Below are 19510 nucleotides of genomic sequence, written 5' to 3'. Positions count from 1 at the left end.
CCTTGGTCTGTAATTCCCAACCGGAGTCTTCATGCCCTGACAAGCTGCTACTAGCCTGGGTGATTGTAAACAGGTCCCTCTGGCAATGTTAAAATGTTTACATGACTGTTAATTTAAGAATGGAGATAATCATCATAAAGGAAATACATCATTCAGTATAATGGAAAATGTAAATTACATTTTTGTAAAACAAGGTACCGTATATACTCGAGTATAAGCCGACCCGAGTATAAGCCGAGGTACCTAATTTTACCTACGAAAACTGGGAAAACTTATTTACTCTAGTATAAGCCTAGACACAACTACAGCCCTGTCTCCCAGTAGCGCACATTCTGCCAAAGCGACCCCCCCAGCGATCAACCGGACTTCTTTGCAAAGTTGATGGTGACAGAGAATTGCCAAACGGATTACTGTGTGCATTGTCCCACTGTCCCACTACCATGTAGAGGTAGGGGTGCTGTTTGATATTGCCATCACTGTTAATCTTTCGTATAACCAACAGAGGGCACTGTGTGATATTGCAGTCACTGTTATTCTTTCATACAACCAACAGATGGCGCTGTGTGATATTGCAGTCACTGTTAATCTTTTATATAACCAACAGAGGGCGCTGTGATATTGCAGTCACTGTTATTCTTTCATACAACCAACAGATGGTGCTGTGTGATATTGCAGTCACTGTTATTCTTTCATACAACCAACAGAGGGCGCACTGTTATTCTTTCATATAACCAACAGAGGGCATTGTGGGATATTGCAGTCTCTCCCCAAGTGTACTGTTGGTATAGGAATGATTAAAAGTTACTGCAATCTCAGCTAGTCGGGTCGGGTACCGCTGACCCGAGTATAAGCCGAGGTAGACTTTTTCAGCACATTTTGGATGCTGAAAAACTCGGCTTATACTCGGGTATATACGGTAAGAGATTATTGTTTTTTGCTAAATATATGAATAGTAAAAAGCTGCAGAGAGCTGAGAGTGTTTCTCCTTTAAATAATGGTACCAGTATGGTTGTAACAGATACAGAAAAGGCAAATGTGCTAAAACAGTTCTTTTCTTCAGTGTATACAATAGAGGAGTCTGAGTTCCCAGGCTCACTTCATATCTGCACTGATGGCTCAGGTCAATCTAGTCAGTGGCTGACTCAGGATATGGATTAAGTTAAAAAGAAGACAGATCTATGCACTGGTTTATTCAGATTGATTAAAGAACAGGATCTGACTTGCGTCAGTATATCGAGATTTATTGTTCAGAAAAAAAGAGATATCCCTTCTTTATCAATTAAAATATGTTTTAAATTAACTATAAGGATCTATAGAACAACTTCTTTGGACAAACTGGATCGATACACCACGTGTATTTTTATATTCTTCAAGTCGAGAGGTTGCTTTCACATACAGTACTTAGTAACCTAGAGCCATATAGTATTGTAAAGTGCTAGTGCAATAATTTAATTAAATACTTTGACCTCCTCTCATGTAGCTGAAAGTGAGAGGGTGCTTTCTTAAAGTGGCTAAAGTGCTTGAGTAAAAGATAATCAAACAAAATTAATTATAAGCTTTTAAATCATTAGTAATTGATTCCCAAAGTTCTATACTGTTTTAATTTATACTAAGTACACATAACTGACCCAATAATAAATTATAAAGTGAATAAGTGCTGAATTAACAATTCATCTAATTCATAGATGAGAAAAAGAAATGCATAGAGGGTGTAGAAGTCCCGTGGTAACTGTCTTATTTTTTGCTATCTTCGGGACCCCAAAAGTTGGAGAAGTCAGGGCTTCTGGGACTGTGGTCTTAAAGTTACCTTATCTGACTGAGAAAAGATCTCTTCCAGAGAATTTCTTAAAAAAACCCCCAAGGTTTCCATTAAAATGGTATGAACCATCACTATAAAAACAATTGTTTTTATAGTGACGGTTCATACCATTTTAATAGAAACCTTGGGGGTTTTTTTTAAGAAATTCTCTGGAATCCATCTTTTCTCATTTCTTGATCAGAAATTCAATCTATATTTCTGCCAATCTGTTTTCTCTCCTAAGGGCTCTGGAATGGGTTTTTTACAGTGAGAGCCGCGAAGATGTGGAATTCTCTCCCTGAATCAGTGGTACAGGCTGATACATTAGATAGCTTTATGAAGGGGTTGGATGGCTTTTTAGCAAGTGAGGGAATACAGGGTTATGGAAGATAGCTCATAGTTGATCCAGGGACTAGTCCAATTGCCATTTTGGAGTCAAGAAGACCATTTTTCCACCCTCTGAGGCAAATTGGAGAGGCTTCAGATGTTTTTTTTTTTTTTTTGCATTCCTCTGGATCAACTGGCAGTTAGGCAGGTTAAAAAAAGGTTGAACTTAATGGACGTATGTATTTTTTCAACCTAACTTATTATGGTACTATGTAAAACAAAAACAAAACTAAAGCCTCAAAATAAAAAGAATAAATGGTACATAGGGCACTTTGACCACAAAGTGTCAATAAACTTCCACTAAAATTGCCTCTAAATGCTTGTGCCAGCACTTGTTAGGTTGTTGTTCACTGGACATATGGACAACTATCGCTGGCAAGAACTGACACAAGCACACAGTTCCAATGCAAGTCTAAAGGAGACAGTTTCAGATGCTGAAGTGCTTTTTTTTGGCATTTTATATATAGATTAATATTACAAATTTTATTTATGATCATTTAATTTTGTCAGTATTATAGCTGTGAAATATAATTTATAAAACAGATTAGACTCATGTAGGAGATAGGTGAAAGAAGCCGTAGCACTGATTGAGGCACTAGGGTGATTAACAGCACAGAGGGATTGGTAAAGTAAAGATGCAATACTATTGTTACAGGGAGATTAATAGAATGTTGCCGGGGTTAATGCTGAAGGCCAATATAGGAATGCAGATGTGGAAGTACATAGTTACATAGTTAAATCAGGTTGAAAAAAGACCAAAGTACATCAAGTTCAACCCCAAATGAAACTCAGCATCCATACACACAACCATCCATAGCCTCACATAAACTATATATACCCATATCTATACTAAGGGGCAGATTTATCAAAGATCAAGGTGAATTTTCGAATTAAAAAAATTTCGAATGAGATATTCCTTCAATTCGTACAATTCGAATTTGGCCGAATACGGAACTATTCGATAGAAAATGGACCTATTCGACCAAAAATAATTTCAACTTCATCTTGTTTGAATAGAATTTCAAACTTTTTTCAATTCAAAATTTGACCCTTGATAAAGATGCCCCTAACTGTAGATTTTAGTATAACAATAGCCTTGGATATTATACTTGTCCAAGAAATAATCCATACCCCTCCTAAAGGCATTAACAGAATCAGACATCACAACATCATCTGGTAGGGCATTCCACAACCTCACTGTCCTCACTGTGAAGAACCACCTATGTTGGTTTAAATGAAATTTCTTTTCTTCTAGTCTGAATGGGTGGCCTCTGGTGCAGTTATTCTCTTTAAGGGTAAAAAGGTCCCCGGCTATTTGTCTATCATGTCCTCTAATGTACTTGTAAAGTGTGATCATGTCCCCTCCAGAAAAAACAACCTCAACCTTGACAGGCTACCCTCATAATGTAAGTCTCCCATCCCTCTAACCAATTTAGTTGCACGTCTCTGCACTCTCTCCAGCTCATTTATATCCCTCTTAAGGACTGGAGCACAAAACTGCACTGCATACTCCAGATGAGGCCTTACCAGGGACCTTTAAAAAGGCATAATTATGTTTTCATCCCTTGAATTAATGTCCTTTTTTTTATACAAGACAGAACTTTATTTGCTTTAGTGGCCACAGAATGACACTGCCCAGAATCAGACAACTTGGTAAAAACCCTAGAGCCTTCTCAGTTAAGGAATCTCCCAACACATTTAGGGGCACATTTACTAAGGGTCGAATATCGAGGGTTAATAAACCCTCAATTTCGATCCTCGAAGTTAAATCCTACGAATTCGAATATCGAATTTGAAGGATTTACCGATCAATCGATCGAAGGAAAAATCACTGTATTGAATGTGTATATATATATATATATATATATATAAATATATATATATATATATATATATATATATATATATATATATATATATATATATATATATATGTATATATATATATTTATATAAAATTATTGAAAAGACCCGCACTCCATTTCTTGCAAAGTTCAAATTCTTTTTATTGTGTACAAAAATCTGAAGTTTCGGCCCCCATTGGGCCTTTTTCAAGGAAATGGAGTGTGGGTCTTTTCAATAATTTATATACATAAAACTTTGGACCTTGCAACTTGGTTTGAGTGCAGCTGCTACAAGTGGACTATATATATATATATATATATATATATATATATATATATATATTTATACATATACACACACACACACACACATTTTCTTTTTGTCCCCTTACAATAGCCATTAGTTAACTTACACTACACAAAAGTCAGAGTTCTTGTCTGAGGTTGGTTTTGTGCAGGTTTTGTGAGGTTTGCCAGTGTGTATAGCAAGCATATAAACAAGAGGACCCATTTTTAGAAGTGTTTAGCACAACCAGTGAGTGATCTCATCCATATAATTCATCTTAAATGCCACTGAGTTTCAGAAACAGAGTAAACATTATTATATGCAAAATAGAGCCAGCTGAATTAAACACATATATCAAATATTTCAATATACTTTGTATTTCCTGCATCCTCTTAGATTAATAAATGAAACAATCAATATTGTATAAAAACAGTTGAAAGTCAATATTAAATAAAAGGCTCAGCAAGGAATGGGCATCCAAATGCAGAAAGAGTTTAAACTGTTCCAGGTTTACAAATTAAGCAAAAAACATAAACGTACATGAACAGCAGTGCAAAATATTCCCCACACATCCATGTGCAAATTTGGCCTACGGTCATTGTTTTGTTAGCACATAAAAAGTTTATTTTATTCCACCAGGATGGGTTTTTAAACATTTTTATACACAACTAGATTCTATGTAATCATTGCAATGATTAAAGGAGAATTCAACCCCCCATATAATAAACCCCACTACCCCCAACCTTACATAGTTCCCCCCCATCCCTGCTGCCGCCCACACAGGTGATAACTCCAGTAATGGCCCCTAATCCTGTAATTAACCCTCTTTGTAGAGTCAGCGCAGTGGAGCTCACAGGTGCCATCTTCAGCTTTTCGGCAATCTTTGTAAAGTAAGCGCCGTATTGGCACATGCGCAGTTGGAGCAATGTTCAGGTTCCGGACAACTGCGCATGCGCCAAAAGTGATGGAAATAGCTGAAGGGAAGGAAAAGATCTGAAGATTATTGAAGCACCATAAAATGGCGCCCGTGAGCTCCACTGTCTCTACAAGGAGGAGTAATTACAGGATTAGGGACAATTACTGGAGTTATTACCTGTGCATGTGGGAGCAGGGAGAGCGGGCTATGTAGGGTAGTGGGTTTTATTATATGGGGGGTTGTATTCCCCTTTAAGGTGTCATTTTATGAATAAGACTGTGAGCTGGGCTGCTTTATGCAAATCTAAATATTTCTATTTCTAATTGACATTTATGATAGCTACACTTCATGACTGCCCCCACAATCTTAATGCCTTAACTACCACCTTTTTACAATTGCATTCATTTATAAACAAAGAAAAAAAATCTAGAGCTTTCCATAACAAAAGACTAATTATCATATGATAACATTTTCTTTTCAGAGGGTACCATCAACTTTGGTAATTAAGATGATCATTTGCATTGAGAGGAAATCATTTTTATCTTTCATGGTTCCTAATGTTATTATATATTCTAGAATGAGGTCAAACCTCATTCAGACCTGTCTAAACAATAATTCCCCACATGAACTTGCAGCCATATGGATGGGTGTTAGAAGTCACTATTGTTGCTGAGTTTTAACTTGCCATTCCACAGAATGGGGGTAAGACTGGCATTTTGGACAAACAATTATGTATTTATCCCTTTCTTTACCCATATTCAGCACACAATTTACACGAGATACATTTTTCATTGCAGCTTCTTCATTTCCCATTGGGACAGACCACATTGTCTAAGGGGTGGGTAGAGTAAATAAATCAAACAATGTATAATTAACTCTGCCTCCTCCTTCCCCTCATCATTTATTGTTATAGTACTAGCAATTTCTGCAGTGATGTTGTCTACTGAACATAATTAAACATCAGCTTTGGCAGCAAAAAGGGCACTTGCTTGAAGAAAAAGGGCAAGGGAATTAGTTCCACTCAAACATAGCAAGAATTAGATTCAGTTAGCAATACACAAAGTCTGCTTCATGCAACTGCATCAGGAATCCATAATAGGGCTGGAAGTTTATATACAGTCATAATGTAAATTTCAGGCACAGCTTCCTAATTTGTGCTTTATCTTACTAAATGATGCGTAACTTTAAATTGTGAGGGTATGTACAGGTATGTCTTTATTTGTTATTATTTTGTCTCAGAACACTGGTTACTTGTATAATGTTCTGTTGATCATCCCTGGATCATTCTGTGCTTTGCAATGATGAGAACTCCCAGAGGGGACTTATTACCTAAACTGTGGCTCATTGAGCACAATTATGGGATCATTTTCTTATCTAATGGTCTGGGATGCTATCAATTGAATCATGCTTGCTTTTGTCTCCTAGACTTAAAGTAAATATAAAAATAACCAAAGAAATGTACAAGCAAATGTAAATATTGTGTATAGTGGTGAACATAGTATGAAAAAGGGGAATGTAGTGGGCCCTCCAACTCTTTCTTTGCCTAGGATCAACTGAATCTTTATCCAGCTGTGGGTCCATCTATATTTATATCTTTTTATAGACAATCCTTTGTTAATGGACATGGTTATCAACAAAAAATACCTTGACAGTATTGGCACCTGTCATTAAAAATATAGTTGAAAATATGCTTATTAGCACAAAAAGTTAAACCCTCATTCAGGGCAGTAATCAGACACATACATACACACACTGAACCAAACAAAATATTGGGGACAAAGTTATGATGGCACACGTATGGAGGGCAGTGTCATGTATGGCAACTCAAACCCCAAGGGAATGACTAGATTCCTGTCTAGGCGTGATCTTCTGCCTATAACAGCCACCTTTAGCTTTGGGCCTGGTACTTAACTACTCAGGGTCCACCAGGACTTACCGCACAAGAATCCAGTACTCCTACAAGGGCAAGCAAGGGCAACAAACATACAGTATACTCTAGGAAGAACAAACAAGCTTGACCATGAGTTTGCCTCACGATTATGCTCCTGTTATCTGGTTCTGACCCGGCCTGTCTGACTACGTCTAGCTCCTTCCTTACCGGCTCCTTCCTAGAGTATATATTTGGCCCCATTGCCTGCCCCTGTGAGAGTGCTATATTCTCATGTGGTAAGTCCTGGTGGCACCTGAGTAGCAAAGAGCCAGGCCCAAAGATCACACCTAGAGGGGAATCCATTCACTCCACTGGGATTTGGGTTTGCCATACATGGCAGGCTGCTTCTATATTTAACACTTTCTTCACTTTAAAAGGGAGACTGAAGCTTAAAATTCAAAATATGTATTCTGTATGTATAGGATCTGTGATTAAAAAAAATACCTGGGTCATTCCAGATAAAGTCTTATAATCTTGAGCACATTTTTGCACACAGCATCCTCCATTTGGGATACTGAGTTACTTTCACACTGCTCACTGGCAGCTACTGCGTCCCTTATCTCAGTGTAGCAAATGTAAAAGCTGAACCCCAGATGTAATGAAAGGCACTAAGTTCGGTCTTATGAAGTAACCTATAGCAACCTATAAGATGTCTGTATAAAAAGGTGACTCATAAATGCTGCTGATTGGTTGCACAACTCTGGGTTACTGCTCCCGGGCAAAATGTGTGCCTTTTATTACATAACTCCAAGCGGCTTATTTAATACAAAACGAATTTGTGAATTTTAGATCTTTCCTTTGATTCAAATTAAAGGAATAGTTCAGTGTGAAAATAAAAACTGTGTAAATAGATAGGCTGTGCAAAATAAAAAATGTTTCTAATATAGTTAGTTAGCCAAACATGTAATGTATAAAGGCTGGAGTGAACAGATGTCTAATAAAACAGCCAGAATCCAACGTCCTGCTTTTCAGCTCTATAACTCTGAGTTAGTCAGCGACTTGAAGGGGGGGCCACATGGTACATTTCTGTTCAGTGAGTTTGTAATTGACCCTCAGCATTCAGCTCAGATTCAAAAGCAACAGAAATGACCCATGTGCCCCCCCCTCAAGTCTCTGATTGGTTACTGTCTGGTAACCAGGGTAACCAGTCTGTGTAAACCAAGAGAGCTGAAAAGCAGGAAGTAGTGATCTGACTGACTTGTTATACATAAAATCACTCCAGCCTTTATACATTACATTTTTGGCTAACTAACTATATTAGAAACATTTTTTATATTGCACAGCCTATCTATTTACCCAGTTTTTATTTTTACACTGAACAATTCCTTTAACTAAAAAAAAATGACAAAACTCAAATTTGTACTTATACTGTATATTAAAAAGCTCAAATGTAATAAAAACTAGATCAAATAAAAACTTGAATACAGTGAATTCATATTCAACTATCATTTGCATTGGGTCTATCACCTCTTAACTTGTAATTGAAAAATTAAAAAACATTTTTTGGAAAACCCCACTGATGTCTACATGAATTTGGGCAAATATTGGATTTATAGAAAGGGTCGGACTGGGCCATTGGGAAAAAAAAAACTTCGTTGGTCCAGCTCTTGTGGGTCCTGCCGACCCAAACCTGATCTCTGCCTGCCCTCACCCATTGCTTCCCATACCATTTTTCAATAACATCAATATGGTGCAATTCATCCTGGACTTATAGTGGAACTGTACTTCAGGGTTTCACCAACATTTGTAGAGCATGAGGGGCTTTAAACTGTTTGTACGAGAAAAAAAATAAAGCTAGTGTTATTTTGATACTGCACAAGAAGGGTTAAAGTTAAAGGGTTAAAGGGATATAAAAAAATATTTCAGAAGCACTAAATGCTGCTAAGTACAGCTGGTAAGTGAATAAAAAAAAAAAGAAATCTTTAATAAATATGTAAAATCCAACAGGGAAGGCACGTCACGTAAAGTATCATGCCAAGTCCACTGTGTTTCATCATTAGCCATAATATCACGGGAACCATCCACATTAAACACTTTCCATAATGATACTAACAGGATCAAATTAAACTAATCACTGGTAAACGTTAGATGTATTGCTAGGAAGGTTTTTCAAAAATTAAACAACAGCTCTTTTATTATAACTCTTTACACAATAAAATGAGTTAATACTGCAAGGAGCTGGATGAACAGTTAACTGAATACCAGATAAATAAACCATGAGATAACCATTTGATATGGTGTGCAGTTCTCCAAGGACAGGTGTTCTACTGATGTTAGGTCACAGCTTGAATATCTAAACATAGTTGCCAAGATACTACTTCAGTTACTATGAACTACAAGTCCCAGCATCCCCTGCACCGCAATAGCAGACGTGCTATGCTTGGAACTAAGGGAATCTGAGGGTGGCTGCTATTAGACTGCTGCTTGATACCTTACCAATACAGAAAGGTAAAACAATTGTAGTTCTAGAAAATAGGGCAATCCCAGTTATTCCTGAATGTATTTCACCGCTATTGAAATCAGTCACATTACCATGATCATATTATTGATATCAAAATGTCATCTGATAACTTCAGAACTGTGAGCAGAGAACTGAGTAGTGATGGGCGAATTTGTCCCATTTCGCTTTGACGCGAAATCCACAAAATACACAAAACGGGCAAAAGATTTGTAAAGTAAATGGGCGTCCATTAATTGATGCGGGTGTTTAAATTGTTGCCACGTCGGAATTGTCGCCGGCATCAAAAATGTTTGGAATTTGAGGCAATTTCACAAATTTATTTGCCGGAGGTGAAACGCACAAATTCACCATGAATTCGCACCTGACAAATAAATTTGCCCATCACTAGAGTGGAGTGCCGCAGGGTAAAGGTTTTGGCCACCTTTGTTTAAGGGGGAACCCCAGAATTGTGCTGGGTCTGTTCAGGTTTGGGAGGGTGGGGGCAGGTTAAGACATGCCCTGGGAGTTACTGATCAGGGATGTGTTCCACAGTCTTTATATGGAGAGGAAACACAAGGTTCTGTATTATTGGACCCCACTCACTGATGTAGGTGGAGCATGCTAAAGAGCTGAGTACAAGAGGCCTCTAACTTTTAGGGGGTTATTTATAAAAATCTGAATGCCAAAAACCCCCCAAAAAATAAAATTTTCAGGATTTATTATACCACGTGGATGGAAGAAGTCAGAATCTGAAGTAAATGGGAGAAGTTTCGAAGATATCTTGATCTGCACTGGGTTTCGTGCAATAATCTGAAGAGTTCATAGTTTTCAGTCAAAAATCCAAAAAAATCATACAATCCGAATTTCTCACACATTTTTCAGTTTTTTTCTCGCACAGGAAATTTTCAGGAAAATGTATTGATAAATAAGGGAGAAAAACCCGTGCGGACTGAGTAGTTTTCAGAAAATAATGTGATAAATTCGGACTTTGGAAAACGGGCCTCCCCGTGTGATGTAGGGAGTGATATTCTGTGACAATTTGCAATTGGTTTCCATTTTTTTATTATTTGTGGTTTTTGAGCTATTAAACTTTTTTATTTGTCGGCTCTCCAGTTTTTATTTTCAGCAATCTGGTTTCTAGGTTCCAAATTACCCAAGCAACCATTCACTGAACGAAAGACTTAAATATAAATAGGAAAGGGCCTGAATAGAAAGATGAGTAAAAAAAAAAAAAAGGACCAATAACAATAAATGTGTAGCCTAGTAGTTAGTAGGGCAGGAGGGGAGAGCAGGTATTAATACCCTGTGTGTCACCAGCCAAGGGGAGCACCATTGCTAGCGAGTATTGGCACTGGCTGTAATTTGTGCCCTGCCTACCAAGAAATAATTACCTACATTAAAGTGATAGTGACACCTCTAGTTTGTGCTTAGATCTCTACTTTGATGGAAATAATAACTATTAATCAAAAAATTAGTGATGTAAAGCCACAAATTAATAAAATATATTGTTTACAAAAAAAATTCCACTTCCTCATAAGAAGGATACTACTTCCTGTAGGGGGCGAATACTACTGCTTTCAGACTCTCTTCTCTCACACCCACTCCTGCAAAAAATAAAAGCCTCCTCTTTCTAAAAAATCTCATCTCCCTCACTGCTCAGGTTCAGATGGTGCTTTTAACTCATTCCCTCTTACTAGTTCTATATATGTGTGTCCCTTTCCTGCCTGCTTGACTTTTCCTGCACTAAAGATCTATTCCAGCTCTGGGGGTTAAAAGGTTAATCTTGCATGCAGTCCTGGCACAGATCATTCTGTTTGTGCAGGGAAGGCAAAGGCCACACATAATTAAGAAAGGCAGAATAAGTTAAAAGCAGTATTAAAAAAATTAGTTTTGCAGTGCAGTGGAGGAGCAGAGGATTGTTATCGTATAGTCACATACCTAAATATGAAAGGAGGCAGCAGCACTGTGATTAAAGGCTGTAAACCCTGACCCGGTGTGGACACGTAGTATAAGCAGCCAACACCATTTAACTGTGCTTCCAGATTCTTCCTGTCAGTCAAGCATTTAACCTCTGGCCTTGCAAGCTCTGATTGGCAAGCCCCATAGGACCATGAAAACTTGTCGGAGTCTGGCACTCTTTTAAAGGAGAAGTGAGCTATGTCTACTTTACATAGAAAGAGGTCACATTGAGGAAAATGGTCTAAAGGACATTTAGGTATATTTTGATGCTAAAACCTGAGAAGTGTAACTATCCCTTTAAATATTGTGAAGTGAATGTTTTAGCAAATGAACAGTTAACTGTGTAATCCCCTGTCCAGGCCCACTTGACAATCCTTTATAACATATGCTCTACTTGGAGTTACAGGGAGTTGTAATTTGCCACGACTGTAAAAAAAGGAAATGTCAATGTCCTAAGGACAGATAACTTCCTAAATATTGTTACATGAGCTCACATTCTGAATCAGATATATATTTACATCTTAGCACTGGCTACGATTTTTAGGAAAATAAATAAAACAAACTTTTCTATATAGATTATCTGGCTTTCCATTTAATAACATTGGCATCAAACACTTATTTTATTACCTGCAGGACCACTGCTCCCATTGTACCTGCCCATAGGCGACAGTGTGCAGCAGGTTACCAAGGGCAGCAAAAAGCTGGATGGCAGTTGCAGCTCTCTGCCTCCTCGAATGCTAAAGGGGTTTGTGATGAGTAAGGCGCCTAACCCCTTAGGAGGTCTGCTCATCTGTCACATTTTGTAGCTTACCAAAACACTATGGGGCCCATTTACTAACAATTTGCATTTTTTCCCACAAATGTATGGTTTTACTATATTTCTAAAAATTCTCAAGTCAGTGGATGCTGCATTGATCTTATTAAACCGCTTGAACTCAATTCGGACTTTTAGAAGTTTGTAAAAAAATGTCCGCTAGGAATTGTACGAAAAACTGCCATTTTAGATTTTTTTTAGTGCTTCTTTCAGCATTTATTTTCTTTCACACTTTTTATATTTGGATCTATTAATAAATTCAAATTCAATTGTGGTTTTAGAGCTTGTGAGTTCAGTCGTTGTTTCCAAATCCTCTAAAACCACTAAATTACAAATAAGTAATCCTCTATATGTGTAAATATTACACATTTCCAAATGGCGCAAAAAATTTAAAACAAAGCATTGCTTTTATAAAATATATGGCAACTAAATTAATACACTTCGGGATAATAGGAAAAAAAATGTTAAGTAAACAAATGACAAAACTGCTTTTTATGAAAAAATATATATAGCTTTAATTTAAAGACATAGAAACACATTTTGGTACTATACAAACATGATGCTGGAAATCTCTGATTCATTCTGATGCATTTGCTTACCCGTCTGTTGGTTAGCTTTACATGTGATAGTACAACTTTCTGTACATGCGCTAACAGTCTTACAAACCAGAGGAATAAACAACTATTCTTATTTAAGGTATTTTAGATGCCAGATGCCATACTTATTAGTGAGTGAACAGACAATTCACCAGAAGAGAACTCCAGAGCCCTTTATGAGTCTCCTTCAGAGAATTATGGTGCACCCTTTCATAAACATGGAACATTCTCATTATCTTCTGAGAATAAAACTACCGCTTTCTGGGGAGAAAACAGCAAGAAAATAAGTCTGCCACTTTGCTTTCTGAATCCCATCTACACACAGCAAAATAACTAACAAAGGCATTTTGGCTAAACAAAATAAATAGTCCTTTATCTCTCTTCCAAAGTTTATATATATATATATATATATATATATATATATATATATATATATATATATATATATATATATATATATATATATATATACATACACACACACATATACATATATATATATACACACATATACATATATATATATATCTAAACATATATCAGCAGTAAAAAAAGAAAACCAAAGAAAAGAGGATATTTGAATAGAAAGTGGTTTGTTTAATTTAAAAACGTGATATTTACACGGATGTGATTGTCCAGTAAGTGCAAATTTAACCAATACATCAGCTTTACCTCTGTAAATATTATGCAAAGTCTTTACATTCACCCAATATATCAATAACATTTAAGAGAAAGAGTTAATTTCTAATATAATTATTAATTATAGTATATGTCGTTTTGCTTCAATATGAAAATACATTTATTTAATCATCCTTAATCTGAGGTATAACACATTCAGACTTAACATGTCCCTCTTTTTTCTGGCTTTCCTAGAAATATAGAATTTTAACATTGCATTTCAAATGTGTAATGTATCCCAAGAATTGATCCCCCCCCCCCGCTGGACAGTACTTTATAAAAGAAAACATTGCACCACCACTGTCCTCTTGAACTGAAAAAAAAAATGGTATTTAAATGCAATAAATGGGCTTATAATAAGAATGTCCTCTAGCCAATCAGTAACCTAGCTTGTATGTGTTCCCTTGGTTTTGTGAGTGAAAACAGTGAGTCGCCGGAGCCAGGGGGCGGAGATAACTATTTAAATTGGCAGTTTTTTCTATTTAGAAATATCCAATGGCACACACTTCTAGGAAAGGTTTATTTTGATGAAAAAGCTTTTGAAGGGTGATATATTTTTATAGAGACATACAATGTTCAGGGGTATATTTTTACTTTAAAAGAAATATAATAAGAGCAAAATGACATGATTGTATCTGGTCTAGTAACAGCTTCAAAAGTGTTACATTTTATTACATTAATCCCTTACACTGCTGTGCTGTTGCTAGCATCACTGGCCCCAGCAACTAAGCAAGGGTTTGAATCACAGGATGAAGGGGGCTGAATAGAAAGGTAAGAAATAAACATTACACAGTAGTAATTATAACATTAGTACAAAGCTAGCCACTCAAGAAATTAGGATACTCTAATTACTGGCCCTGTGAACCCAGACAACATTTAATTCCAAGTTTGACACATAGCAAATAGAAGGGCAAATAAATAAAGCAACAATTAAATATCAAAACTGCATAGATATCTTGTTTGCAAGATCCTGTGTATCAAATGTGATGAGCTATTTCTCCTCTAAATTATCTGCAACACACAACAAAACCAATTTCCACCTGTAATAGGTTTTTTTGGAACATGCTCAGCTTATGGCCCATATAGTAAGATTTTAGGTGAACCTCCTCTTAAGGTAAATGTAACGAAACATTCTTTCATTAAAACAGCAGTACGGAAAATGTTCAACACAAGCCAAATTGTTTACATTGGATCTTTAAAAAAATATTTACAAGGCTGTACGAATATTTGCTTTAAAAACGCTAGAAGGTGCTATTTACATTTGTATATTAATATAAGGTATAAATTAGTGGTCCTTCATAACAATTCCTATCAACACATTGTGTCATATTTCCTCTTTAAGCCTCCAGAGTTTCACACTTTAAATGTTACAAATCTCCATTGGTCTTTTTTCCAGCATATGGAAGTCTAGTTTCCCGTTTAATGGAATTTGAACTTCTGCATTCTCATTTATCCCATGGTCATTTTTACCTTTTCTTAAGCAGATGTACATCCCCATTAGAGTGACCAAAATGACAGACCCCAGGCATGTAATTGACAGGGTTACCAATGTAGGGGTGCATGAATCACTTTCCATCTCTTTCTGGGAGGGCTCCATTGCTATCTGCGGCTCCTTTTCTTCTATATTGATATCAGGCTCCTTTCTCAACAAGGTTTCAATATAACTTTCATTCGTTACAGTGTCATTAACAAAGAGATTTACCATCACTGTGGAAAAGAGTGGTTCTGGGTAGCCATGGTCACTAACTTTTACTAACAACCTGTATAATCCACAGTCATTCCTCATAAGTGCCTCCTCCAAAGTGATGTTGCCTGTTATGGGGTCTATCCTAAATGATTCTGGTTTGGGTCCCCTTCGACCTATGATGCTGTAGGCAATAACAGCATTCATACCTGTGTCTTTATCAACAGCATAAACTTCTGTGACTGGTGAACCTGGGAGGGTGGAAGGAAGAACAAGAAGATATGACATATTGGACTGAGGGAAGAGGACCACTGGTGGGTTATCATTAACATCCAACAGCAAAATTGTTATTTTAGCTGTAGAAGACAATGTTGGGTCACCACCATCGACTGCTTCAACCCAAAGAGTATAGGAGCTCTGTTGCTCCCTGTCCAGAGAAACCTTTGCCCTCAAGAGTCCTTTGCCATTGTCAATGACAAAAATATCACTTCCATTCACTATAGATAGAGCTATCCATCCATTCTTCCCAGAGTCAGCATCTGTGACACTAATCACTCCAATTTCACCGAATCCTGGAAAATTTTCAGGCACAAAAAAACTGAAATCCCTGCTGATAAATCGAGGATTATTATCATTTTTATCCAGCACCGTGATATGAACCGTAGCAACAGATTCCCTTGAAGGAAAGCCGGCATCTCTTGCTCTAACTGTAAATCTGTATTTTTCTTTTTCCTCTCTGTCCAATATGCTAGAAACTGAAAGAATGCCTGTCATGTTATCTATAGAAAAATAGGAAGGTGCATCTAGCCCTAGAAAATAAGATACTAGACCACGCTCACCGCTGTCAGCATCTGTGGCATAAAGTTTCACCAGAAATGCATTGGGCTCGTTGTTTTCTTCAATAGTTATCTCTACAGTAGATTCTGTGAAAACAGGGGAATTGTCATTTTCATCCAGAATTTGGACTTTTAAAAGCTTCTTAACCTGATACCCATCATAACTAAGTGCAACCACTGCTATGTTATAAGACTGTTTCAACTCATAGTCTAGTACATCTGTAGTTTCTAGCAAATATTCATTATTATATGGCTTGTATGCAGAAAGTCTAAATGGCCCTTGCCCTTCTAGGTAGCAATTCACTTGATATTTTTCATCTGGGTCTTTTATGGTAAAAAATGCAATTGGAGAATGGACAGGCTCCAGTTCCTTTAGGTAAATAACACCATTTTCCTCATTAGCAATATATCGAGGCACGAGCTCTGGGGGCCTGAAAATGACTTTATTTATGGAAATGAATACAGTAATCACAGTTGGAATGCAGCCCGGACCATTGGCAAGTATTGTTAATTTATGCTGCTGGGCGGTGCTTCCGTCTATTCTTTTTGAGAGTTTTATAATCCCTTTTATCTCATCCAGGTGAAAGTATTCCTTTGTTGCCTGTTGCACCCTTTCACTGAAGGCATATGTAATCACGGAATTGGGACCCAAGTCTTTATCCACTGCATGCACCGTAGCAACTTGTGTCCCTATGGTAGAATTTCCATACAAAGTTGAATTAATCTGAGATGTATTGAATTGCGGGCAGTTATCATTTACATCGCTAATCAGTATTGACAGTGTGGCAGACCCCACGAGTGGAGGATTTCCGCCATCTTCTGCAATAATAGTGGTTTCATACTCGGCTTTCATTTCTCTGTCCAGAGGGCCCATAATTATAAGGTAGGGAGTCCTCTCCCCACTCTCGTTCTCCTCAACATCAAGTGTAAAGACACCATGGTAATCCACCAACCTGTAGGTCTGGACCCCGTTGGTCCCACCATCAGGATCATAGGCAGGGTGCTCTATAACTATCCTCGTGTTAACAGGAGCATTTTCTGGGACTGAAATATAAATCTGTGGCACAGGGAAACGTGGAGCATTGTCGTTGATGTCAATGATGGCAATTTTAACTTTGATAAGTCTGAAATATTCCTGAGGCAAAATGATGACATCAAGAAGCAGCACACACTCCTGAGCAACCAGCGAATGTTGGCAGAGAGCTTCCCTGTCAAGCTCCTCAGATGATGTACTCAGCTCGCCTGTGCTGTTATTGAGATTCACATACTTCTCACTCGGCCCCTTTGATGCCAGGCTGAATGACAGTGGAGGATCAGAGAAGAAATCCAGCTGCAGATCGTCCCCAATGCTTCCTATGTGAACTCCCTTGGGCAAGCCTTCTTGCAGTGTGTAAAGCAATTCCGTGGCCCTGCTGTTACTCGCTGAGCTGAAGAGAGATCCCCTGACGTGAGCGAGCAGCCACAGAAACAACAAGTGCTGTACAAAAGTAAGGAACAGAGATGTGACTGCAGCCAAACTCACAGACCATACAAGGATGCAGTATCTTTACAAACAACCATGATACACTAGATCTGCAGCACAGCAAGATCAAAGCTTTTATTAAGAAATCATCATCATCCTCAAGAGAAATATTTCACTGCAATAAAAACTGTCCTTTAGAAGTCAAATAGAAAAAAAACCCAGAAAGCACCTTTATCCACTGAGCGAATTGCTGCTTTAACGATTAGTATAGGAATGAAAACAGCCCCAGAACTAATGTTATTAGCTAACTTTAATTCATAAATATATATATATATATTTGTAAAAAAAAGAAAGCTGTTGCACTCAAGGGGCTTTGTCAAAAAGTAAAAAAAGAAATTTTATTTAGATCGATGTTTCAACCCTTAATGGGGTCTTTATCAAGATTGAGGGTTGAAACGTTGATCTAAATAAAATTTCTTTTTTTTAGAGAAGAAGGGTCCGCACACACGGGACTTAAAAATCAATAAATGGTTTTTTTATTCAAATGAAGGGAGACCTGACGTTTTGGTCAGCAATCTGACCTATATCAAAAGTGATATATATATATATAATTATATTTATTATAATAAAAATAGAGAATAACGATTGATCGGTAGATTGATCACGGACGGATGTCTGGCACACACAATACAGATTATAGATGGATAGATTGATACATGAGATGAGTAGCTGTGCATAGGCAGCCAGACAGACTGACTGATGATTAAACAAGACAGGCAGATACATTATACACAGACAAGGGATAGACAGACAGGTTTATTTAATGGTTATCATTTTCACTCAACACTATATATGCCATCATCCCTGCTTTTAAAAACATATGTAAAAAAAATTCTAAGCATCCAGGCTGTTAAAGCAATTAATTCCTTTAAGTTCTGTAGCCATTGCACTACAATTCCCAACATCCTCTGCCAGACAGACAGACTCTGTGCTATACAGCCGTGTGTGTGTGTTTGTATGTAAGCAGCAGTAACTATTCCAAAGTGCCAGTCCTTGGAGAAATGTTATACAGAGAGATGTTACATATTTGCTACAAGATTCAGTGCTTTCTAAGTTCAGGTGACTAATGGCTGTGGCAGGCACAAAAGGCTTTTTCATGTGTCTAAACCCCATCACATCACTCACCTGAGCAGTTTGGAGAATGATCCTGAGCGGGCTGCTGCTGCTGGTGGGCTGCCCCATATCCAGGCTCAGAGAGTCTCTGTGTGAGAGCAGCTTTCCCCTGGCGTGTATGATCCTCTCATTCCCCTGGTAGTTTAATCCCGAGGAAACTGCAGTCATTTAGTTCCTGCTGCTGCTGCTGCTACAACTACTAACACAGACACTCCCTCTCTGCTCATGCAAATCGCTGGACAGCGGCAGCCAATAGCCACAAGTGCATCAATTAACCAAGTGCTGAGATGGGAAGGAGCTGTTGTTATTGGTATGCCATCAGCAACCAGCAATGCGCTGCCTAGGGCTCTACTAGGGAAACTTTAAGCCTTTGCACTTTATAAAGTACAGGAATGGGACCTGTCATCCAGAATGCTCGGGACCTGGGGTTTTCCGAATAACAGATCTTTCTGTAACTTGGATCTTCATACCTTGTCTACTAGAAAATCGTGTAAAACTTAAATAGGCTGGTTTTGCTTCCAATAAGGATTAATTATATCTTAGTTGGGATAAAGTACAAGGAACTGTTATATTATCATAGAGAAAAGGGAAATCATTTTTAAAAATCTGGATTATTTGATTATAATAGAGTCTATGAGAGACAGCCTTTCTTTAATTCAGAGCTTTCTGGATAGCGGGTTTCCTGATAACTGATCCAATACCTGTAC

At 37.5% G+C, this 19510-nt stretch overlaps 1 protein-coding gene across 1 annotated transcript; it reads right to left on the bottom strand.

Annotated features, from left to right (window-relative positions):
• Positions 1-13544: 13544 nt before the first annotated feature.
• Positions 13545-19074, bottom strand: pcdh20.S (protocadherin 20 S homeolog). The gene is made up of 2 exons (XM_018249916.2): positions 18816-19074; positions 13545-17645 (listed from the first exon to the last, which is right to left on the bottom strand). The coding sequence occupies exons 1-2, from the start codon at positions 18969-18971 to the stop codon at positions 15009-15011; spliced, it is 2793 nt and encodes a 930-aa protein (XP_018105405.1). The 5' UTR covers positions 18972-19074; the 3' UTR covers positions 13545-15008.
• Positions 19075-19510: the final 436 nt, after the last annotated feature.

This window comes from Xenopus laevis, chromosome 2S, assembly GCF_017654675.1.
Source record: "Xenopus laevis strain J_2021 chromosome 2S, Xenopus_laevis_v10.1, whole genome shotgun sequence".
In the NCBI taxonomy this organism is placed as follows: Eukaryota; Metazoa; Chordata; class Amphibia; order Anura; family Pipidae; genus Xenopus; species Xenopus laevis.
The sequence above is the reverse complement of the archived record's forward strand: the minus strand, read 5'-3'. Positions and strand labels throughout refer to the sequence as shown.

Coding starts and splice junctions, on each gene's coding strand:
- pcdh20.S (XM_018249916.2), bottom strand. CDS start 18,971: ATGACTGCAGTTTCCTCGGGATTAAACTACCAGGGGAATGAGAGGATC. Junction 17,646..18,815: donor TCATTCTCCAAACTGCTCAG/GTGAGTGATGTG, acceptor ACTTTTGTACAG/CACTTGTTGTTTCTGTGGCT.